General features: G+C 33.8%; 1 protein-coding gene across 1 annotated transcript; it reads right to left on the bottom strand.

Annotated features, from left to right (window-relative positions):
* Positions 1-2,659: 2,659 nt before the first annotated feature.
* Positions 2,660-25,432, bottom strand: LOC134276190 (axin interactor, dorsalization-associated protein B-like). The gene is made up of 10 exons (XM_062758467.1): positions 25,287-25,432; positions 23,928-23,991; positions 23,788-23,841; positions 20,881-20,935; positions 15,206-15,302; positions 10,036-10,082; positions 7,728-7,856; positions 7,370-7,492; positions 5,721-5,838; positions 2,660-4,867 (listed from the first exon to the last, which is right to left on the bottom strand). Exons 1-10 carry the CDS (start codon positions 25,400-25,402, stop codon positions 4,774-4,776), a joined length of 897 nt encoding a protein of 298 aa, XP_062614451.1. The 5' UTR covers positions 25,403-25,432; the 3' UTR covers positions 2,660-4,773.
* Between the last annotated feature and the right edge of the window lie 594 nt (positions 25,433-26,026).

Here is a 26,026-nt window from a genome sequence, read left to right on the forward strand (position 1 = left end):
GGAGTATATTGTAGTTCATAATTTTATGATTAGTCATTAAGTCTTATTATTTGATAGTTACTTAGTTTTGATAAGACTTAAGTTAGTGTAGATAAGTTTAGTAGTAGAGTATTCTCTTTAAGAAATGTCAGGAGACATTTTATTAAAGAGGGGGAGAATGTCACAGGGTGACAATTACTTGTTTTTATTTTATTTAGAATATTTAGTTCATTTAAGATTAGTACAGCTAGCCTAGGTATTTATGTAGTAAATAAGATAGCTGTAGTAAATTCCTTTCATTCATTCATTCATACCTGGTCATTCATTGTCATCGTGTTTGTATTGTATTCTGGTTTGTCCGGTGTTCCGTGTCACGTGAGTGTTTGGTTGTCACGTGATTGTCTTGTGGTTTATTATTATCCTGGATGTGAGTTGTAAAACCAGTATGTATGGGGTGTGGTAGTTATGTACGCATGTGTGAGTCCTGGTATATATACTTATGCACGGACTATTCCTTTTTAATCTTGACGATACATTGACGATAGTTTGGATGTTCTCCTGCGAGAAATCCACGTGAGCAGTTTGTCTAAGATATTCCTTACGGAATCTTAGTGCCTTAATTGATGTGACTGGTAAGAATAATTTAATATTAATACTGATTTTAAACTATTCTAATTAAATAAATATCAGTGTGTGTGAATTTGTAAGAGTGTGTCATTCTCATTGCAGGTCACCTTCATTCGTTTGTTCGTTTATACTTCATCATCGTAATTGTCAGCTAATAAATATATGAACCTTTATTGAGGAACTGTGTTGAATTATTATTATTCCCTGAGATTGGGAGACCTGCGACAAAATCATGACCCCTAGGGCAAGGGTGGGGCTATTATGGGTGATTAAGTAGGAATACATAGGAAAAATCTCTAAGAATCTTTTTCTCTTGAACAGCAAACTTTAGACCGTCATAGATATATGGAAGCATCCTTGTGTAGTGTAGATTCAAGTTTGTTCAAATCATGAACTAGGGGTAGAGGTGGGCCACAATGGGTACTCAAGGTTTCATGTAGGAAAAATTGTTTAAATTTTCCACAAGAACAATTGTTTAAATTTTCCACAAGAACAACAAAGCTGTGATTGATAATGAATATAAAAGCATCAAAAAAGGTAATGAATATTTAAATTTGTTCAAATCATGACCAATCAGAAGAATAGAGGAGCCATTAAAGTGGATCATTACAAAGGAAAATAAAGGCTATATCAATAAATATTTTCATCTGATAAACAGCAAAGCCATTACGTGTCTTATTCAATCAAAGGCATCCAAAGGAAGTGTAGATTTAAGTTTGTTCAAATACCACCCCCCTTCCACTTTTATATGTGAACTTTTCAATACTGAACTGATATTTGCTTTTACTTAGCCAGTTTCTCAGGTGAGCGATGTGGCCCCTGGGCCTCTTACTTGTTTTGTTTAATGTCCCTGTCAAGAATATTCACTCATATGGAGACATCATCACTTGCTGGTGGAGAGCTGCAAATATTGACCTATGCTTGGCATGCGGCCCATTCAGCAGTGAGGGATCTAAATTTTCATACCAGTACCTACTGCGACAAGGGACCTCGGTTTATACAGTCTTATCCAAGGGACCTTTTTCCACGTCCCACAGTAGGATTCAAACCTGCGTTGTAAGGATCGGATCAACTCCTTACCTACATGTAGAAGTAGACACTCTTACCATGGCACCACACAGGCAACACTTTCTTAATATGAAGGATATTTAGAGGCTTCAGTTAGAATTGATAAATTGTATACTAGTAATTATATGAAGAATGATTCAAGGCCTCTGAGACTCTTGTTTCTATTAACCATACAAAATGGTTTAAATTAAAGAATTCTAGCACAAATTTAGCTGCAGATCTGTTACAGTAGCTCTCTGAAAAAAAATATATATAGATACATGTAGACTGGAGAGCTACAGTGCCACCCATTGAAAAAACTATATTTATTGCACACAAAAATGTGTGCTCCGTTCTCGATTTATTTCTCCATGTTTTTAAAACTGTAATCTCAAAATATAACTAACCCTATGTTCCTAACATATTCTTTCACTGTCTCCACGACCAAACATTCCACATAATTATTGTTAATACCGGTAGTCCTCATGACCCTGATATTGTAATCATAGAATATTTCGCTTATTAACACTGCCATTTTGGTTCCAAAGTTAATTCAGTCCAATATGCTTTGTTCAGAGGTCAACTGCGAGAATACTTGATAGAGGAGAAAGGAATTTTTTGAAATCTTCCCTTTTTTGCAATTGAGGTAAGAATTTGGAAGAATTAATCAAGAACCGAGCGCACTTTTTTGTGCGCAATAAATATACAGTTTTTTCAATGGGTGGCACTGTAGCTCTCCGGTCTATCAATATATTTTTTAGGAGAGCTACAGATCTGCAGCTAGCACAGATCATCTACATGTATGTTACCTTATTATAGATAAAAATATTTGAAATGCATGTATCTCAGAAATACATGTATGGAGTGACCATAACAAATCCTGAACAGTTTTTATATCCTCTTTAATAAAATACATGGTAAAAAAGGGAGTTACTGTTAAGATTTAAGAAAATATAATATATCAAATATTATATGCATGTATCAAATATTATATCAAGACAATATATGTAAAATAAAATGTTTTAATCACTAAAGATACACTGACAGAAAAGAAAAAAATACACAAACATATATTCTTGCCAACATATTTCCATAATTCAAAATCTTTTGAAATTTCTTGGTTAGCTTTCTTGAAATTATCTAAAATACTCTTTATGACTTCAACATAAATCAATGCTATTGATACTTTTATTTCAATCTGAATTTTTCAACATATGGTAATTAGTTGCTTTACAGCATATTATTTGAATTTGAATGACTTGTTTTCCTCAATAAATGAAAAGTGCATGGCATTCACGTTTTTTGCAAATTCAATTTTTGCAATTTTTTTAAAACAGGTAAGCTGCTTGATCACAAATCAAGAAAAATATATACCAGTACTGTAAATCACATATTTCACAGTACACAACATGTAAATGGTTTACTTGAACATGTATATGAAAATGCATGTATTTTTACATATAGACATTTCATATTATGCAAAACCACACATTTGTCTAGTATCTTGAATTAAATTATAGACATAATTTCAGAATCAAACTGATACCTTTTTACTGTCTTTCCACTGATTTTCCACAACGTTTCACATTAAGCAGTAAATGTACAAGATGTTATACATTTTTAACATCTGAATCCTAGAAATTAAATTTTGGACTTGTGAACATATTTCTTTCCCAACAATAGTAATTAAAGGCTCACTTCCCAATGAAATCATGAGAACATAAATTAAAGAATGTAACAATTTTGGAGGATATGGCCAAATGATTTGGGCTTTGGGAATGAGGACCATATACTTAATAATTCACAATCTTTTTGTGAAATTCAAAATGTTCAAAAGTTTATGACTGAAAGAAAATTGACATCCGATTTTAAGGGTGTTCTTTAGGAGATAAATACAAACATTTACTTATTAATAAATATGCTTTAAAACAAAAAAAAATAAATGTTTATTTAAAATCATCTTCCAGCTCACCTAATCCAAGATTATTAAAACAATGATCAACGTTCTGTGCAATAACAAAGTGCATTGGAACGATCATAACAAAAATAAAATAAAAGCTAGATTCCTTCCATCTCAAACAATTCATTTGGTCAAAAAAGCACCTCAAAACTAAACAATATTAAGACATTTCATTCTGACGAACTGAACACATTGGACGGATATCAGTTAACAACAGCTGCTATTGGATAACCAGAATATTTGAGATGTGCAGCATATATAATACATTCAGTAGTAAAATATTTCACTACTGTATACTGATCTGTAATAATTTCTCACAACCAATACAGTACTTGACTTGTATTTTAGAACTGGAACTTTGCAATAAAGCATGCTTGCATTATAACATGAGACTCGGCATTATGCATGGTACATGTAACAACGTTCACCCTTAAAGAATTCTGTTTGGAAGTTTAGAAAACTGGAATAACCACAGACAAACAAAGTGAAGACAAAGCCTCTATAACCACTAGTTTATCATTTAGAGTGGTCAAGGGACTAACAAAACAGAAATGTTAGTGTGAGGATTATATTTCGGATTTGGCTGACATATATGGAATGTTAAGACATAGTGTATATTTTTTAAAATGATAAATAAAACTATTAAAATACAGAAAGTTTCAGTAAATACATGTATTTGTAAAATATAGGATGAAAATAATTAATAGTAATTATTTCAGAAAACTTCTTGTTAATGATTAAGGCACACTTATAAAAAAAAAGTCATTTTTGCTGACATAGTCCTTTTTTACTACCTCCTGGAAACTGATATATAGGAAATATTGTTGGTAAGTTTTTAATAATTTAGATTGATTTTTTTTTCTCGAAAATTAAGTCAAGAGTATTTTAGCACATGTTATTGACTTCCTTAAGCTCTATTAAAATATTAGCACAGGTCAATACAGGAGGCAAGTTATATAAGACAAGACACTGATTAGGAGGCCTATAATCAATCTTCATGGTGTCTACAAGCCTCACATGTACTGATTCATAACAAAATGATTTACAAAGCATAACTTCCTGTGTTTACTAAAACACTATTCATAATGTCTAACTTCAGTTCACAATTTTAATGTTCCTTTTTAAAAGTCAAGATACTTCCAGTATATGACTTCTGTCCATTATGTGTTAAAAATAATTTTCAAATGGAGATACAATGGTTTCACGGTTAACAGCTTGATGTTTTTCCTTTTGTAATCTGCTGGTTTCTGGTATCTGTTAGAAAGGAAATCCCAAAAGTGATATCAGGCATTTCAAACAAAAGATGTTTGTGAAACACTTATGCCTCCACCCCCAGTCCCTTGGACATACCGTATATCTGTTTTTTTTCGCGTGTTAGAAATTTTGCGAATATGGGGTAGATTAATAGTACAGTTTTTATTTTGCGCAAGTTATTTTTATGATTGAAGATTTTTTTGCTTAAAATGGTATTGTCACATTATAGCTGACATTATTTCTGTGTGTTTTATATTTTGTGACTTAAAAATGGTCACAAAAAATGCAAAAAATAGATCACCGCGAAAAAAAACCAGATACGGTACATGCAAAGAAAATGAATGGAAACTGCAAATAAATGAAAGTTTTCCTAAGCCCAAGGGACATAATTCTGTCAAAAATGCTCGATTGTACCCAAAATAAAATATACCTGATATTCTTATGATAAAGCTGTATACCAAATTTCATTTCACTATTTACAACTTCTGCAAAGAAAATGAACAGAAACTGCAAATAATTGGAATTTTTCTTAGTCAAAGGGGCATCACTTTGTCAAACATTATTTGATCATACTTTAATCTGCATGCTAAATTTCATTTTTATGTGTGCAACCTTTGCAAAGAAAATGAATGGAAACTGTTGCAGGACCGACAGACAGAAAAAAGCAATGCAACATGCCTTCCCTTCTTCCAAGGGGGACATTATAAACATGAAAAGCTACTTATTACATGCAAAATGACTGAATTTCAACATATCAAACTGTAATGCTTTTAACAAAAAAGATATATAAAAAAGACATGGTATTATAAAGTTAACACAATACTTTTTTGAGTGTTGTACATTAATTACTTACAGTTCTAATGCTACTGGTCCCTCTTTGACTTCATCCCTCTCCATGAAGGCCCAACACTTTGTGCTGATCATGTTTTTCTTTGGTTTAAAATGCTTGAACTCAAAAAATATTGAAAACCCTATAAAAAAGGAATGAGACAAATTTGATTATATAAGTATCAACATTATCAATAAAAAAAACTTTTTGTTTAAAAAAAATTACATGTACCGGGTAATACTGCTGACTCAATTCAAGTTCAACTCGTGAGAAAGTGGAGGTTGCTAAAATTGAATATCCCTAACAATTCCTGTAAGGCCATCCTTAAAAAATTGTTTTTTTGCGGTAACGCGACCGACTCACCAAAATCCACCCTACTGGATTTTTTTTATGGGTTCAAAAAAATTTTTTTTTTTTTTTTACAGATCCATTTTCTAATTTTATCCTATTGACATTTTTTTACGTCCCCATTGCACCTGTAGACGCTGTTTTTTAAAAAAGAACTGATGTGTTCTGATATTTGAACAATAAAAGATTGGATTCATTAAGAATGCCTTAATTTTCTTGTTTGATTAGTAACTTAAAGTGAAATCTAAGACATAGTTAATACCTCTATCTAATCGAAATTTAATTCTGACTTTTTGTCTCCAAAAAAAAAAAAAAAATAAGCCTACCTACCTACCCACACCTTAAATGATGAGGCGCGTTACCGCAAAAAAAAATTTTTTTAAGGATGGCCTAAGCATTAAATTTCTAGGAACATGCATCCTTATATAGTTAAATTTAAACCCTTGTTAAAATTATATATGGATTTTTCTGGACAATTCTCTAAATTAGGACTCACTAAGAAATAAGTACACTTTAATGTTCAAAAACTTTAAATCTCACTAAAATGAGAAAACTCATTAAAAAGTTTCTTTTGAATTTTGGTACCAATTTTTGCATTAAAAGAGAATATAAAGAAATAAGGAAAAAGAAAATGATACCCAAAATATCATAAATAAAAACCTCAACCTCTAAGAATGGAGCTAAACTTTTCAAAATTCATCCATACACTGGTACTTAAAATTACACCTAAGCATTGTGTGTTGAAAACATTGCTAAATACCTGTACTAATATACATGTACCATGAACATGATGAAATTATAAAAATAAGATACTAGTAACTCCTCACCTCAATGAATGTTTCCTATAACAAGGCAAATGACTTGTATCAATATGATATTTGAGATGCCTAAATCTGAAAGCTAGATTTTCAAAATAAATATGGGGAAATGGTCATTCTTATTTTTGTATAAATTTGGGTTTTAACAGGATGAATCTGGAAGATAAGCAGCCCCCTGGCACAGTCTTACAGGTGCTAGTTGAAATGACTTGGAAAATCTATGATTTAGATTTTGAAAATAGGAAAACAAGGATTTCTAAAATTTCACATTTCTAATATAGATAAACTACATTTTATCAAAAGCATTTTCAGTTTAATAGGAAAATTTACTCATGAAAATGTTAATGGCAACATTTGTGCAAAAAATTGCAGAAACAACTGAGGCAGGTATTTTTTGGAACAAACTGTTAAAAAACAATGAACATGAACAATTGCCCTGCACTGTGGATCCTCTTGAGGTCTGGGGCTGATGATTTTTAAATTTAGAATGTCTATCTCTACACTTACCATTGGGGAGACTCTCTATAGACTTCTGAATGTGCACCTCTTCATTAAACACAATACACTTGCTCTCTTTCTTGGTGGCTACTGGTGTATCCTGGGCAGCTGTAAGCTCTGTCCCTGTTGCATCTGCAAATCATCATCATAAACATGTGCATATAAACAGTGCTCTAAGTGTATATACATGTATATTTTAAAAAACATACACAAAACTTGACCAAACTCAAATCCAAATGGCTCTACAAGGATAATCTTTCATCACGTAGAAATGACACATATTTAATTTGTGTCATATCACTTGCTGTATATAGATACTATGGATTAACATGTGCTTTATATCTAGTGCTTTGTGTATGTAGCTCACCTCTCACTGACACAGTTATATAAGGTTCTATGTACTGAGTGGCATCTTTTAGTCCAATTCTCTCTATTTTAACTGTCAGTACTCTCATACCACTGTATGCTAGAGGTCTGGGCAGCAAGCTTCCTTTTGCTAAGATAAACAAACCAAACGAATTCTTATTAGATTTTATGTAAATGTATATATAAAATTCATGTAAACATCTCTTAACATATACAAGGATCAATACGGCACATGATTTATGTGGTATGATTTCAACAGATATAATCCAAAAATTAAGAGTTTTGATCTAAAGCTAATATTCTGTCTTTGTTCTTCTTGAAAAACTTTTTTTAAAGATTTTTCCTTTAAAAATTTCCCTTTGATTTAATATGATTTTATCCTAAATCTGAGGTCATAATTTGAACAATATGAAATAACCCAAAATTGTGATTTCTTCATCTTGTAAAATCTATATATAAGTTAACTTCATATACTGTATACAGGGTTATTTTCGCCATGCTTTGTTTTAGCCTTTTCACACTTGTAAACAATTTTGCCCCATCTTAAATTTGCCTAATCACAGTTCCGTTTAAGAAATTATACTGTATTCTTTGAATTCGTCCCGTTTTAAATTCGCCCAACCAAGGTAAGGGCGAAAGGGGCAAAAATAAAATGGAGGTTAAATTTCCCTGTATACATGAAGTTTTTATTCAAAGGAAAATTTATTAACAATTCAAAGAATATATTCTGCATTTCAATAAAATTAAAAATGCTTTTGAGATAGAAAACTTCAGCCATAGAGTAGAAGAAAAGACTTGTAAATAGTCTTGGAGTCAATAAAGCCCTACCTCTAGATCACTGTACTTATTCTGGGAGTCAATAAAGCCCTACCTCTAGATCCCTGTACTTAGTCTGGGAGTCAATAAAGCCCTACCTCTAGATCACTGTACTTAGTCTGGGAGTCAATAAAGCCCTACCTCTAGATCCCTGTACTTAGTCTGGGAGTCAATAAAGCCCTACCTCTTGATCACTGTACTTAGTCTGGGAATTTATAAAATATACCTCTAGATCATGTACTTAGTCTGGGAGTCATTAAAGCCCTACCTCTAGATCACTGTTTTTAGTCTGGGAGTAATAAAGCCCTACCTCTAGATTTATACCAGTCTGGGAGTCAATAAAGCCCTACCTCTAGATCCCTGTACATAGTCTGGGAGTCAATAAAGCCCTACCTCTAGATCCCTGTACATAGTCTGGGAGTCAATAAAGCCCTACCTCTAGATCCCTGTACTTAGTCTGGGAGTCAATAAAGCCCTACCTCTAGATCACTGTACTTAGTCTGGGAGTCAATAAAGCCCTACCTCTAGATCACTGTACTTTAATAGTCTGGGAATTTATAAAGCCCTACCTCTAGATCCCTGTACTTAGTCTGGGAGTCAATAAAGCCCTACCTCTAGATCACTGTACTTAGTCTGGGAATTTATAAAGCCCTACCTCTAGATCACTGTACTTAGTCTGGGAATTTATAAAGCCCTACCTCTAGATCACTGTACTTAGTCTGGGAATTTATAAAGCCCTACCTCTAGATCACTGTACTTAGTCTGGGAATTTATAAAGCCCTCTAGATCACTGTTTTAGTCTGGGAATCCTACCTCTAGATCCCTGTACTTAGTCTGGGAATTTATAAAGCCCTACCTCTAGATCACTGTACTTAGTCTGGGAATTTATAAAGCCCTACCTCTAGATCACTGTACTTAGTCTGGGAGTCAATAAAGCCCTACCTCTAGATCACTGTACTTAGTCTGGGAATTTATAAAGCCCTACCTCTAGATCACTGTACTTAGTCTGGGAATTTATAAAGCCCTACCTCTAGATCCCTGTACTTCGTCTGGGAGTCAATAAAGCCCTACCTCTAGATCCCTGTACTTATTCTGGGAGTCAATAAATAACCTCTAGATCACTGTACTTAGTCTGGGAATTATAAAGCCCTACCTGTAGATCATATACTTAGTCTGGGAGTCAATAAAGCCCTATCTAGATCCCTGTACTTAGTCTGGGAGTCAATTGCCCTACCTCTAGATCACTGTACTTAGTGTGGGAATTTATAAAGCCCTACCTCTAGATCACTGTACTTAGTCTGGGAATTTATAAAGCCCTACCTCTAGATCCCTGTACTTAGTCTGGGAGTCAATAAAGCCCTACCTCTAGATCCCTGTACTTAGTCTGGGAGTCAATAAAGCCCTACCGCTAGATCACTGTACTTAGTCTCTTAGTCAATAAAGCCCTACCTCTAGATCACTGTACTTAGTCTGGGAGTCAATAAAGCTCCTACCTCTGGATCCCTGTTTATCATCATCCACTTCATCACTTTCTTGAACTCTGAAATAAATACAAAAATCATTTACATCATTTATCAACTTTAATTGCAACAACAAATTCACACCCTAAAATAATCTAAGATGTACTGTGAACAAAGTCATGAAATGAAATCCCCATCAAAAAAAAAAAAAATGTTCAATTCAATTTTAAGTGCGACTTTGAACCTTGCCTAAAATACCTTTGTTAGAACAAAAATGACACCTCTTCTGGTGATAAGTTATCTTTAAGTTAAATGTGGGGACATCAAATGTTTCTCCATAAAAAAATCTAGACTTGCCATGAACTTTACACATGACCTTTGGTGAAAATCATGACAAACTTTCAGGTCATAACAATTTTCGTACTAAGAATGTGCTTCTGAAGATTTTCCATTACAAAGTTATAGCCTGGACAAGAATTCTATAATCTTCCTGTCAGTGACCTTGAACTTGTTGGAATGACATTCAATCAAGAACAAGACACACTCTGTGCTAAGTAAGAGCTTCCAATGATTCTGTATTAATCAAAGAGATATAATTCCGATGTTTTGGCTTTTTCAATCTCTGTACATAGTGTGAGTTTCCAAAGGTTTTCTTTTAGAGATGGCTCAGAATTTTGGAAAACTTTTTTCTGACAGTGACTTGAACTTGCTAAAATGATTTTGGGTCAAGTTCATTTCACTCCCCTGGGTTATTGGATATCCATAAACATACCAAGTATGAGCTTCCAATAATACTCCATTACAAAGTTAGAGCCCAAACAAGATTGCACGGACAAAAAACAAGATGATTTCTTTATACTGAATAAAGTGCCGCACCACAGCATGATACGCCCATCAAAAAAATACAATTTTCTTGAACAGTTTAGCCATGCAAGAAAATCACATCAACCTTGATTCTAAGATTTCCAAGATTTTTCCATTCCAGACTTCAAATATTTATCCATTCCCTGTGATGTAGGCATTAATTATAATAAATATTACATCACTGATAGATTTGAATTTTTCTATGCTGGTTGTGTTAGACCTTGTCAAATGTCCATCATACTAAACAATATCAAATTAGTCTTAACACCTTAATCTATACCAAATTAATTTCGAAAAGAAAAGGCTGGCCACCAAATGACATATGCTATAAACTAGGGATGTCAACGAATATTCGAATATTCGAATATTCATTCGATGAGTTGATATTCGAATATAAATTTATAATTCGAATATTCGTTTTTAAGTATACAAGCATTAAAAAGAGAGAAAAAACTGGAAAGTTTTATTAGAAATTGAATCAAGTTTGTAGAAAGAAAAAAAACACTCCTTTTGGATTACCTTAAAGGTGTGAAGTGTGTATCTAAGAGTAATTTATTTATTTGTTTACTTAATTAGTGGTATAATAGTGTCCAGTATTAACAATCAACTTTGTATTGTTGTAAGGACCCAGTTTTACAGTAAACACACAGACTTCTTGTTAATCTAAATATCATTAAAAATCATAATCAGGAAATTATTATTTTCAAAAAGTAATTGCTTTTAATATTTCACCATTAGATAATTGTTCTGCCTGGTATAAATTTGTAGGAGTTATCAGTGCAGACTTTAGTAAGACGATCAATTAATCTGGAACATACTAAAGAATCTTTTGAATTTTCAAAAAAAACAAAACAACAATCATTACATTTTGGATGTATACTATTCAATGATTTTAAAAAAATACATAATTGTAGTGCATATTTTGAACTCTACATGAGTTTTTATTCCAAAATAATGGCATAAAACCTATACTGTTTGACAGGAGAGTGAAGATATATATTTAATAATGCAAGATGTATTTATTTTATCGAATATTCGAATATATTCGAATACTCCTATCGAATATTCGAATATCAATTATTGACAATTTTGACATCCCTACTATAAACTGACCAGCACTTCTTCTGTCTAACCCCCAAAGGATACAGATAAGACTGCTTGATCCGAGTGATTGAGACAGCTGGCCTTCCTACATTGAACTCATTAATTAATCTTTAACTGGATGCTTGTCTACTCATTACTACCAAGAGATGAATGGGTCTGCACTATCTACCATAATTTTTTTTTAAACATATAAAATATTCTCAGATTTTTTTTGGTTGAGATTTAATGTCCGACAGGTTTTAATATGTAATTCATATGGACATGCTGATTCCACCCCCACCCCCATAAAATTAGTTTTTAAATTAATAATATTATATAAAATCAGATTAGTCTATTATGCAATATCAAATTAGTTTTAATTACTTTTCATCAAATTTTAAAACTTAGGCTAGCCAACAAGAGCTATTTTTAATCCAACAGGCTTACCCATCTGCCCAATACCCAAGGGATATAGATAACACCGATGCTCTATCAGTTAGATCCTCACACTCAAAACTCATTAATTTCTCTCTAATTTGACATGCAAATTTCTGTTATCAAAATTCTTCTTGGCCAGTGCTTGATAATTACACTCAAGGGAGAGGTAGGATTTCTCTAACATACATTATATTTGTTATAGATTGCTGTCAAGTATATGCTTAAAAAAATAAGTACATGTACAGTGGACCCTCATTTATCCGGACGCTTTGGTTCCCAGTCAATTTGTCCGGATATGTGAAGCATCCGGATATCTGAATCACCAGTTAAACAAGACAGAATAACATTTTAAAATTTCGTTCCGATGAAAAATCGTCCGGATACTGAAGCATCCGGATATCTGGCGTCCGGATATCTGAAGGTCCACTGTATTTTCTTGATTTAACACTTTTTTAATAAGGACAGTGCAATACTCTTACATTATTTGGGATACTTAAATGAATAGTAATAAGACACATTTTTTTTTTTAAATTTCACTTAAATTAAAGGTCACAGAGACCTTGAAAAAGGTCGCGACACACCTTCTACCAAAGATGCATAAACTGGTCAAGTTTGATGATTGCAAGTCTTATAGTTTTCTAGTTATGGGCCGGAAAGGATTTTTCCATATAACTTCTTAATAAAAGGTCAGAGTGACCTACTTTTTGTGCACAACACACCTTCTACCCAAGATGCATCAGATGACAAAGTTTGATAATCCTAGGACTAATAGTATTAAAGTTATGAGCCGGAAACGAAAAAGCTAACAGACAGACGGACAGACGGATGACACGAAGCCTATAACATAATACGTCCCGTCTTAAGACGGGCGTATAAAAATCACATATTTTCATAGGGTCAAAATGTGTGTGGTTTGAAGAAAAACTATGGGCTCATAGGGATTTGATTTGATGAAGAATTGCTTAGTAGAATGGTTGTGTTTGGAGTGTTTACCTGTTCTGTGAGCTGGGAATGGTTGTGTTTGGAGTGTTTACCTGTTCTGTGAGCTAGAAATGGTTATGTTTGGAGTGTTTACCTGTTCTGTGAGCTGAGAATGGTTGTGTTAGGAGTGTTTACTTGTGTTTATTTGTTCTTTGAGCTGGGAATGGTTGTGTTTGGAGTGTTTACCTGTTCTGTGAGCTGGGAATGGTTGTGTTTGGAGTGTATACCTGTTCTGTGAGCTGGGAATGGTTGTGTATGGAGTGTTTACCTGTTCTCTGAGCTAGAAATTGTTATGTTTGGAGTGTTTACCTGTTCTGTGAGCTGAGAATGGTTGTGTTTGGAGTGTTTACCTGTGTTTATTTGTTGTTTGAGCTGGGAATGGTTGTGTTTGGAGTGTTTACCTGTTCTGTGAGCTGGGAATGGTTGTGTTTGGAGTGTATACCTGTTCTGTGAGCTGGGAATGGTTGTGTATGGAGTGTTTACCTGTTCTCTGAGCTAGAAATTGTTATGTTTGGAGTGTTTACCTGTTCTGTGAGCTGAGAATGGTTGTGTTTGGAGTGTTTACCTGTGTTTATTTGTTGTTTGAGCTGGGAATGGTTGTGTTTGGAGTGTTTACCTGTTCTGTGAGCTGGGAATGGTTGTGTTTGGAGTGTTTACCTGTTCTGTGAGCTAGAAATGGTTATGAATGGAGTGTTTACCTGTTCTGTGAGCTGGGAATGGTTGTGTTTGGAGTGTTTTCCTATTCTGTAAGCTGGGAATGGTTATGTCTGGAGTGTTTACCTGTTCTATGAGCTGGGAATGGTTGTGTTTGGAGTGTTTACCTGTTCTGTGAGCGGGGAATGGTTGTGTTTGGAGTGTTTACCTGTTCTTTGAGCTGGAAATGGTTGTGTTTGGAGTGTTTACCTGTTCTGTGAGCTGGGAATGATTGTGTTTGGAGTGTTTACCTGTTCTTCGAGCAGGGAATGGTTGTGTTTGGAGTATTTACCTGTGTTTACCCGTTATTTGAGCTGAGAATGGTTGTGTTTGGAGTGTTTACCTGTGTTTATTTGTTCTTTGAGCTGGGAATGGTTGTGTTTGGAGTGTTTACCTGTTCTTTGAGCTGGGAATGGTTGTGTTTGGAGTGTTTACCTGTTCTGTGAGCTGGGAATGGTTGTGTTTAGAGTGTTTACCTGTTCTGTGAGCTAGAAATAGTTATGAATGGAGTGTTTACCTGTTCTGTGAGCTGGGAATGGTTGTGTTTGGAGTGTTTACCTGTTCTGTGAGCTGGGAATGGTTATGTATGGAGTGTTTACCTGTTCTGTGAGCTGGGAATGGTTGTGTTTGGAGTGTTTACCTGTTCTTTGAGCAGGGAATGGTTGTGTTTGGAGTATTTACCTGTGTTTACCCCTCCTTTGAGCTGGGAATGGTTGTGTTTGGAGTGTTTACCTGTTCTGTGAGCTGGGAATGTTGTGTTTGGAGTGTTTACCTGTTCTGTGAGCTGGGAATGGTTGTGTTTGGAGTGTTTACCTGTTCTGTGAGCTGGGAATGGTTGTGTTTGGAGTATATACCTGTTCGGTGAGCTGGGTAGTGTTGTGTCTGGAATATTTACCTGTTCTGTGAGCTGGGTAGTGTTCGGGCCTGGAGTATTTACCTGTTCTGGGAGCAGGGAATGGTTGTGTCTGGAGTATTTACCTGTTCTGTGAGCTGGGAAGTGTTGTGTATGGAGTATTTACCTGTTCGGTGAGCTGGGTAGTGTTGTGTCTGGAATATTTACCTGTTCTGTGAGCTGGGTAGTGTTTGGGCCTGGAGTATTTACCTGTTCTGTGAGCTGGGTAGTGTTCGGGCCTGGAGTATTTACCTGTTCTGTGAGCTGGGAAGTGTTCGGGCCTGGAGTTGTGCTGCTGTTACATCTACAGGGAAGTCTCGACATCTCTGCTTTAAAATGCTGTCCAATGCTATAATAATGATTTTTATATATTGTAGTTAAAAAAAATTACAATTGTATTTAAAATTTAAATGACAATTTATTGATTGCAATGTTCCATTATACAGAACAAAAACTGGTATAGAATGCTCTAGATTCTTTCAGAATATGTTATTTTTAAATTGAATTGTTGTTGCATATTTTAAACATTCCAATGAAGTAATTTAAAGCAATAACCACAAGCAAATTCGAAGAATTGTGTAGGACCCTGCTTTCGGTGTCTTTGTGAGTGAGATGTCATTTTTATGACATATTGTGTCAAATATAAACTCCCTATCATATGTCATGTAGAAATTATCACCGAAGTTGAATTTTTTATAAAGGTCAATCAAGAAGGTCAAGGGGTCAGAAATCATAGCATGCTTGGATATATCTTGTCACAGGTAAAGCACATGTCAAATATGAAAGCCCTTTCTCTTCTCAATCAAAAGTTATAAGGTACAAGACGTGTTTGTAGAACAGTGATGACCCCATATGTCAACATAGTGAAGATTAAACTTTTCTTAAATGCAAATTAAATAATCGATACCCAAAGTAGGATTTTCTCACAAGAAATACGATTGTAAAATATGAAAGCCCTAGCTAGCGATGGGACATCGGTTAATTTTCACAATTGATCATCGGTTGGAATCGGTTACTGCTTCCGATGCGATTTTACCGATTATAATCAGATGTCATAGTTTGGTATATAAAAAGAAGACTGTTCAATTATTTCATATCATTTCTTTAGCATGAATATATAAAATATGAAATTTATTGTTTTCTTTGTTGTTTTGCTTATTTCACACTTTCTACATACATGCATGGTTCAAACTTAACTAAAATTTCCACTAGCCATGTGGGCTCCTAAGTTTAAAGGATAAGTGCACTTAAGCAATGCTTAATGGGCCTTTTTATGTGCCATTTACTTTAAAATATATGACCAAATTGTTCTCTTTTGGTAATAGTTAGATACTAGTGGATATTTCTAATTAAAAAGCATGTTAAGCATCACCTAAATCAGCATGGATTTGAAACAATTAAATATTTTTAAATGCCCATGGATACCCTAAATCCGGAAAAGTCGTACCGAACCTTCTTTGACTTTCGTTTATGTAAATCAAGGAGAATAGATATTTAAATCGACACTCGAACAATCTGATGGCGGATCAAAGTCGGAAGTGCAGAATGAATGTTACTTTTTGCATCAAATCTGTTTTAAAAAATTGAATGAAATTGTGTGAAACTGTAGCCATAATGATCAAACTAAGAAATTAGTACCCTTGCATTTAAAAAAAAAATACAATAGTAGTTTCATTGAATTTGAAATTAAAAAAGGAGTGTTTAGGTGGCTTTCAATATTTCAATACCTGTTTCATAGTCTTCCATGAATATTAAAAATGTTTGAGACTTTTTTTGAATGATACTACATGTAAACTCTCCTTACCCTCCCGTATTCTTAAAAACATATACATATTATTAGTTACACAGTCAGTTAGTGACCTAATACGGATTCATACAGGGTCTGAAATGGAAATCCGTATTGGGCGAGATGAAGCCGAGTCCCAATACGGATTTCCATTTCAGACCCTGTATGAATCCGTATTAGGTCACTAAATGACTGTGTTATGAATTTATCCCGCTGAAGACCTTTTTCAATATAAAAAAAAAATATTTGTGCATATTATGAAAATATTAAGTTTTAATCCAATGACAATCAACATAAAATATCGTTACGGTAACAAGAAATTTCACAAAACTACCTACGTAAACCGTTTCTTAGCCACCATTTTTATTTTCAATAACAACGCATCGAACGGAGTTGCATGCCCGATTTTCATATTACGCCTTGACGGAGAAGTAATACGGAAAATTGTGATTAGCTTTTATCCAATCAGTAATCGACAAATTTGTCTGAAGCGGGGTAAATATATATACACCCCTACTTATGTTATTGTGATTTAAATTCAAGACACGTGGGTTAGGTTTACCTATTCAAAGGTTATAGGGTAAAACCGGTTTTATGAATAAAATTGGCAGTAAACAGGAAATTGCTATAGTCTGTTTTTTCTGAAAACATGTCCTGTGAAAAATGTGTTTCCAGAACTTTCTGAGACTTTCATGATTTTCAACAGAAATGGGAGGCTAAAAGGGGTGGGGGTGTAAACAAAAATTAATAACACCTTATCATAGATTAATGCAAAAATTACAGCTCAATAGCGACCGATACGCTGGTAAAACAAAATGTATAATTATCATCTACACTGACAAACCTTTGTTTGCCTTATATGGCTGTTGCTATTAATGCGCACAGAGCATCTCACCACGAGCAATTGACCAATTGTTGATTGAATACGTTTACGCCAAATACATGTTTACATGTTTACTTCGAACACGTGGTTCAGGTCAATCTGTGAACATGTCAATGGAGTGCAAAATAAAAAAGAATGTTCTAATGAACAAAATACAAACATTAAAAGCTATGAAAGATATCAAGGGGCTCACGGGCGTTTTTAATTTGTTGTTACATTATGTAACTAGAGAAAGATATGTTTCATAAAATGTATACGTAGTTAGTGTCAAGTTCAGAATACCTGCACTTCAAGGGTAAGGAAAACAAGCAGCTTCTCGTATGCATTTATTAATGGACAAAACATTTTTTACATAACTATGCTCGTGATCATGTGTGTTGGCCAGGGAATCTACCTGACAATTGTATTCACCGATGGTACGATAAAGGAATTTATAAAGCGTAAAATTCCTGTAGTATTCGTAGTAACCCATAATGCAATTCTCATTCAGCTGATTTGTCAGTTAAAGTCACATTGGTGCCTCCTTTGCTAATCTGACGCCAAAAAATATAGTCCCGGTTCCCATGCACAATATTTGTCCAAAAAGAAATTTAATCCATGACAGCAGAAAATTGTATCATAGAGAATATTATAATTTAAACTTGAAATAATTCAAGAGAGATCTACTGAGGTATATTTCTACAGAATGATATTATATGGTGGTGAAAACTAAAATGCAACATAACTTTTCTGTTTACCATGTCTCCCCGTGCTAGTCACTTCCTAGCCACATTTCCGTGAATAATTTACCCTATCTCACTGAAGGCTCACTAACTCTCGCCAGAGCCACTGTCAGAGCTACTTTGAACTCATTGGGTTTTATAATTTGCAGAACACCAAAAAAGAAAAGGTTCCGAACACATTAGTAGGGGTGTTAGTGAGCACCTTTGAGGAATGTTTACCTGGGTAGAACTCACGTGACTATAAGTATTTTAAATAATTTATTCCACACGTGGGTTCAACATAGGTCATACAGGTAAATAGACCTCACTTGCTATAGGAAAAACACTACTTTTTGTACATTTCTAATATCCTAAGTAACAGTTTAATCGTGTACAAATTTCCTACTTTCACACAAATTTTACAAATGTATTATGCGTCTTTTGTCATTCGCACAAGTTTGTACAAAATAAGGCTCATAGTAAACAAAAGGTTTTAAATGAATGACCGTTCTTGATTTACTATAGAAAATCACAAATGTCGGATGACCCCTGCCACATTCTATTGTTTTGTTCTTTGTATATTCGTGGATTTCAGTGGTAAAATTTGTTGAATCGTACGGTTTAAATTTAAATTAAAGATTTGGGATGAAAAAGTTTGCTTAACTTGATTGTTTATTTTTTCACATTTTACCGGGGCCCATAAGTGCACTCGTTCTTTATAGGACCCTACAGCTAAATCTGTTAAGCCACAATCTCTGTGATTTTTGAACCCTTTGAATACATCACTGGCTCAATTAAAGTCCATGCATTGATATAATTAAATATAAAAGACACTAATGTGCATTTGTTTAAAATGAAAATTGAAGTTCAAATTACTTTGTAAAAAAAAATTTGCATCATAGCTAGAAATGAAATTGAATTTAATTAACAATTTTACTATCCTTTTTGCAAGGTTATATACTTAATCCCCTTTTCCTGGTCATTGGACTATATATTAATTCCTAACGACACCATCACATGAATAAGAATTTTTTTTAGTTTAAATATTTTTGAAACTTATCTGGAATAAGTAGAAGCCTAATAACACTTCCATTTCATAAGACTGCGTAACTGGAAATAATTTAATTGGATATCTACCATGTATAATCGATACACAGAGGAATGGAGGAAATTAGAAAAAAAGACGATCGTTTTAAAGATTTCACAAATCATGTAGTACTGGTAAATGGATTAGATGAAGGGTATTTACGAACAATAAGACCATGTTACTTTTATTTATTTAATTGATTGGAAGTTTTAAAGCAAAAAACATGGGGAAAGAGTCTGTTTTCAGTAAGGGGACTGAAACGGTCCTGCATGCAGATGTTTAATTCGCCACATGGGAGAACAAGTTATAAATTTTATGAGCCTACACCAAAATTTACTCGCGGTTCCTAAGCACCTTTGCTTCGTGCTAGTGGCAAGTATCAGAAGCACATGCCAATTTTCTTTTATTAAAAATAAATAAATTTTAAACTAGAAATAGATAATTCTGGAATGTACCTTATTAGATTAGAAGTATGTTTCTGATGATCAATTATGAAAAATTATAATCGATCATCGGAATCGGTAGCATTTTTTCGTCGACAATCGATGTTTTCCGATTATCTGTACAAGACTAGCCCTAGCACCACCTGTTCAAAAGCTATGGCTAAGGATAAGTTTTTGAAAGGTATAGGTCAAACTCTTAGGTCAAAGGGTCAAAATTGATGGTTTCTTAAGAAAGGTCTTGTCACAAGTATTACCCGGGTACATATGAAAAGTATGAAAGCCCTAACCCTTACCTTTCAAAAGTTATGGACAAGGTTAAAGTTTTTAAAAAGTAGGTCAAACTCCAAGATCAAATGGTCAAAGTTCTTGATATCCAATGAAAGATCTTCTCACAAGGATTACATATGTGAAGTATGAAAGCCCTAGCCCTTATCATTCAAAAGTTATGGCCAAGGTTAAAGTTTTTTCATAAGTACGGAAATCTCCAAGGTCAGGATAATAAGGTCAAAGATCTTGATATCCAATGAAAGGTCTTCCCACAAAGAATACATATGTGAAATATGAAAGTCCTAGTATCTACCATTCAAAAGTTATGGCCAAAGTAAAAGTTTAAAATTTTAGTGTAAAAGTGTGTCAAACTCCAAGGTCAAGGTCAAAAGGTCAAATTTGGTGTTACCCGAAGAAGGGTCTTGTCACAAGGAATACACATGTGAAATATGAAAGTCATAGTTTCACAATGTCAAAAGTTATGGGCAAGGTTAAAGATTTTGTTATGGACAGCTAGACAGACATAGGGACAGACTGACAGACGAATGAGATTTAATGTCCCCTCGTTTTTGCGAAATTGGGGGACAATAAAGGGTCATCAGACTAGTTAGTCTACAAAATTTTAGGTTTTCTGGTTAATTCCTTAGAGCCCCCTATGAAACAAACTGATACTCTACAATTTACATGTACATGTATATAACTTTACAATGTCAACAATGCTGAAAATCATTGATATGTACTGATCTATTAGTAAACTCACTATTTCCTATCCTCTTCAGGTCATCTAATAGAATTCCATTGACTGTACCAGGTGCCTGAAAATATATCAACATCATTAGATAAAAACTATGTCCCTTATGTACATGATTGTCTTATCAAGAGTGGATCCGAAGGGGAAAAGTTTATAAATAAAAAAGGTAATTTTTCATGTTTGGTCAAACACTCAAAACAGATAAAGATAAAGGAAAACCATTCGGAATCCCCAAAATGGGAGTATATGCATGTGCAGATGCTTATAAATGTGCATATTTCATGCAAAAATTAGAGTTTTAACAAAAATTATGGTAAGTTAACAATAAATTGTTCATTTTGCATATATAAAATTACTTGTAACTGATGGTTTATAGGTCTGTAACAGTCTTGTCGAAATCCGTCGGTCCTGTCGGCAAGGCCGGTAAAAATTTGTCTGGACCAATAACATTTAAGAAAATGTCGGTCCAGATGACCGTTTGAAAAAAATTGAGCGTAATGCAAATTTAATGAAAGTCGGGATCGGGATGCGTAATTAAAGGTCACAAACACAGAAACCAGAAGTCTCTGTCGAGACTGTAGCTCTACTGGTATGTACTTATCAAAAACCATTGCACTATTTTATGTATCTTTGTGTAGTCTACTTGTGTGCCAACTTATTTTGAAATCAAACTAGAACTGTAGAAAGAGTAGCGTTTTTAAGGAATTTCACAGAAAATTCTATTTTTATTTTTAGTAACCATGGTAACACCATTCATCGAAATCAGAAACTTATGCACTATTCTATGTATCTTAGGGTAGTCTACTTGTGTGCCAAGTTATACTAAAATCAGACCAAAACTGTAGAAGGAGTAGTGTTTTAAAGGAATTTCACAGAAAATTCTATTTTTAGTAACCATGGCAACATCGTTCATCGAAATTAAAAACCGATGCACTATTCCATGTATCTAAGTGTAGTCTATGTGTGTGTCAAGTTATATTGAAATCAGACCAAAACTGTGGAAGGAGTAGCGTTTTTAAGGAATTTCACAGAAAATTCTTTTTTTAGTAACCATGGCAACATCGTTCATCGAAATTAAAAACCGATGCACTATTCTATGTATCTTAGTGTAGCCTACTTGTGTACCAAGTAATATTGAATTCAGACCAAAACTGTAGCAGGAGTAGCCTTTTTTAAGGAATTTCACAAAAAATTCTATTTTTAGTAATTATGGCAACACCGTTCATCGAAATCAAAAACCGATGCACTATTCTATGTATCTTAGTGTAGCCTACTTGTGTACCAAGTAATATTGAATTCAGACCAAAACTGTAGCAGGAGTAGCGTTTTAAAGGAATTTCATAAAAAATTCTATTTTTAGTAACCATGGCAACACCGTTCATCGAAATCAAAAACCAATGCACTATTCTATGTATCTTAGTGTAGTCTACTAGTGTGCCAAGTTATACTGAAATCAGACCAAAACTGTGGAAGGAGTAGCGTTTTAAAGGAATTTCACAGAAAATTCTATTTTTAGTAACCATGGCAACACCGTTCACCGAAATCAAAAACCGATGCACTATTCTATGTATCTTAGTGTAGTCTACTTGTGTGTCAAGTTATATTGAAATCAGACCAAAACTGTGGAAGGAGTAGCGTTTTACAGGAATTTCAAAAAAAAATTTATTTTTAGTAACCATGGCAACAATGTTCATCGAAATTAAAAACCCATGCACTATTCTATGTATCTTAGTGTAGTCTACTTGTGTGCCAAGTTATATTGAAATCAGACTAAAATTGTAGGAGGAGTAGCGTTTTGAAAAATTGTTTACAGACGGACAGACAGACAGACGGACGGACGCCTGACGCATTACTATCGCATAAGCTCTTCTGGTCTCTGACCAGTAGAGCTAAAAATGGCCGCATACGCGGCATGTTGACGATAGCCAAGTAAATTTGTTATCACAAAGTCATAAAACATGTCATTTATGTCTATGTTAAAGACTCTCTATCCCAAGAAAGGAAACTTGTTAGATTGAAGGCTATTGAAAATAATTAGGGGTATTTTGGTGCTGTTATTCATATGACTTTCTCAGAGTCAAAATAAGGTACAAGCATCTGGTCTGACAAAACTTTGACTGGTCCGCCAAAATATTTGACTTTGTCAGACTAAATGTCTGACAGTGATGAAAAAATTTCGACAAGTCTGCTGTAATGAACTTTTTCACAGGCAAAGATAAGGTTAGGTGTATTGTTGTCATGATACATTAGAAGTGTATCATGAAACATATCATTTATTTAACACACGTAATTTGAATGTTTTCTGTTCTTAAATGGGAAATTCTTCATCAGGCCTAAAATAAAATATTGTTTGTTTGCAGTTGCTGACCGGCCCACTGAAAATGCACCCGACCCAAACTTTTTTTTAGCCATTTTGTAATATTATTATTTTTTCTCCAATTTTTCAGGATATTAAAACTGTTTCATATTCAATTTTTGTCTTCATCAATCATAAGTTTATAACAAGAGTGCAGCTTATTCATGTATAGTGGGCCTATGAAAAACTCTATTTAATGTTATCTAACAAAAATCTGGAAACTTTTTTTTTTCAAAAAAAAAAAAAAAAAAAAAAAAAATTGCCTACCTACCTACCCAGACTAAAAATTATAGGTCGGCAACTGCAAACAAATAATTTTTTAAGCTTGGCCTCACTGTGTGAAAGTGTGAAGATAATAGATTATTTCTTCAGTTTCAAATACAAATTTATATTATTTTGTCTGTCAAAAAAAAAAAATTAATTTCTTAAGAAAATGTTATAATACATGTACTTGTGTTTTTTTTTAAGTGTTTTTTTTTCTGCCAAGAAATGAACAAAATAAAACAACAGCAAACAATGGGGCTATATCAACCTTATTTCATCTGTTAATATTCAATTACCTGTAATGCTTTACATCTCAGGTCCAAGCAGATGCCTATCTTCCTCAATACTTTCTAAAAACAAATTCAATGTTAATGAAAAGCAAAAATCATTTTCGTCAAATAAATAAAATTTCCTGAGATGATTTCATTTAACATACTTTTTGTTCATCTGAGAAAAGCGGAATCTCTGTATTAGCAAAATCATCCAGTTGTCTTGATAGTCTGTAAAAAAGAAGTATAAATAAATTTTTATTTATTAAGGCTTATGTCAGACTGGATTTACAGGCAGTGTGTATTTCATCAAACCATAGAGCCAAAATGTCTTAATTAAGAGATCGACTTGAGCTTAAAAGGTATAACAAAACATTTACTGACTGGGTTCTGGAGGCTCAGAATACATTTTGATGAATACCAGAACCAAACTGATTGCTTTCAGTATGGGCTTCAGTTTGCTTCTTGACATCAGCAAAACATATTCTACCCATAAACCTTGTCAATAAATGAACAATATTTTATTTTATAACAACAGTTTTGTTTTTCAAGGATGTCTTCATATCAATATGTAGGTCTTCATAGTGCGATGGAACTCCAGAGTCTCATGGTCTGTGCCAATCCTTGATGGTCTGACATGCCAAAGTCTGATGGTGTAGAAAATACTTAACGTTTATGACGTCATAGTACTACTGTGCCAAACTTCGATGCCGTGCCAGGCCAGTGTAATAAATAAGTATTAAATATCATTATGCAAAAACTAACCCTAATCTCTCAGATAGATGCAAAACTAACCCTAACTGTTCGAAAAGTGTGTAACAACTATAACCTAGATACCTTGGGTGGATGCAAGACTAACCCTTATCTCTCAACTTGTGCGAGGACTCACCTTAAATCTCTCAGTTTGATGCAAAGGACTTAACCTAATCAGTCAAGTGGTGTGCGAGAACTAAACCTAATATCTCTGGAAGGTGCAAAGCAATAAGCAAAATCAATAAAATTGAATGCGAGGACGAATTCAGAAAAGATAGCTTTTGAATGCAGGACAACGGTGTCAGTGATTGACATCAAATTATTGTGACATCATAAACTTTAATCGTTTCTCTGCACCATCGTACATTGGTGTGTTAGACCATTGCTCTTTAGCGCAGCGCGTCTCATAGGAAATGAGCCATCAGACTTTGCCGTGACCATAGGACTTTGGCATCCGTACCAACAACAAACCATTGGGGTTTGAGACCATCAGACTTTGGGGTCTTACAAATATATCAGGCTCGTCAAAAAAAACAAAAAACCACCCAACTTCGTTGGATAAAAATCATATACAACTGTACATCATAGGAGATCCTATTTATTATGTTAATGAAGGCCTGGGAAAGTAGTCTAAGAAGAGTTTTGATAGTGGATAACAATATTTTCTAGCATGTGAGTATTTACAAAGGGGATATAGAGGCCAATATAATATATATGTTTAAAAAATCCCTGCATGTTTTCTGCCTACACATGTAGTTATAACTCATAATAACCTTTTGTAGCCATCTATAGCTTCAATTGGTTGGCCCCATAAATCGAAATCTGTGCACTGAGCGAAGGATTTACCAAGCGCCAAGATTGCTTGGCGTTGTTCCTCTTCACTTGTCATGTCAATTTCTCACATTGCAGATTCGCTTTCGGAACTCCTTGGTTGTTACCAACTTCAAATTCAGATATTGCTAAACACCGGAAGGGTATTATAATGTAACAGTGAGAAGAATTCCGTGATTTTTGTCATAAATAAATATGGTGTATCTGAATATATACTATACGCTCATCAACTTATAGAATAGGATCATTTATTGTGTTCAAAAGTATTACAGAATATGAATCAGGACCATATTTATTTAATGAACTTTAATGTGTGTGCTTTATTTGTCATATTTCAAGATTTGTTTAAAAAAAGAAACAAAGATAAAAAAATATACCCATGAAAAAATGAAATACACATAGAATGTTTAAATTCCACAAATTAAAACATTTTTATTCATTGAAAATGAATTTGAACGCTGTAACAATGTTACAAATTAAAGAATTACTCAGATACTCTTAGGTTGCTCCCCATCCCATTCAGTTGAATATCAAACAAATTAGAAATTGAAAGAACTGATAATAAAGAAAAAAAATCTGATAGTATATAAACACTACGTTGTCGTTGACTTCAAATGTCCATTCCGTTTTTTAGACTGCACATTTATTAATAGTTCCGAAAAGGTTTTGTTTTTGTTGTAGA

Source organism: Saccostrea cucullata, unplaced genomic scaffold (genome assembly GCF_032062105.1).
Source record: "Saccostrea cucullata isolate Sc308-1 unplaced genomic scaffold, CSIRO_AGI_Scuc_v1 ctg151, whole genome shotgun sequence".
Classification (NCBI taxonomy): Eukaryota; Metazoa; Mollusca; class Bivalvia; order Ostreida; family Ostreidae; genus Saccostrea; species Saccostrea cuccullata.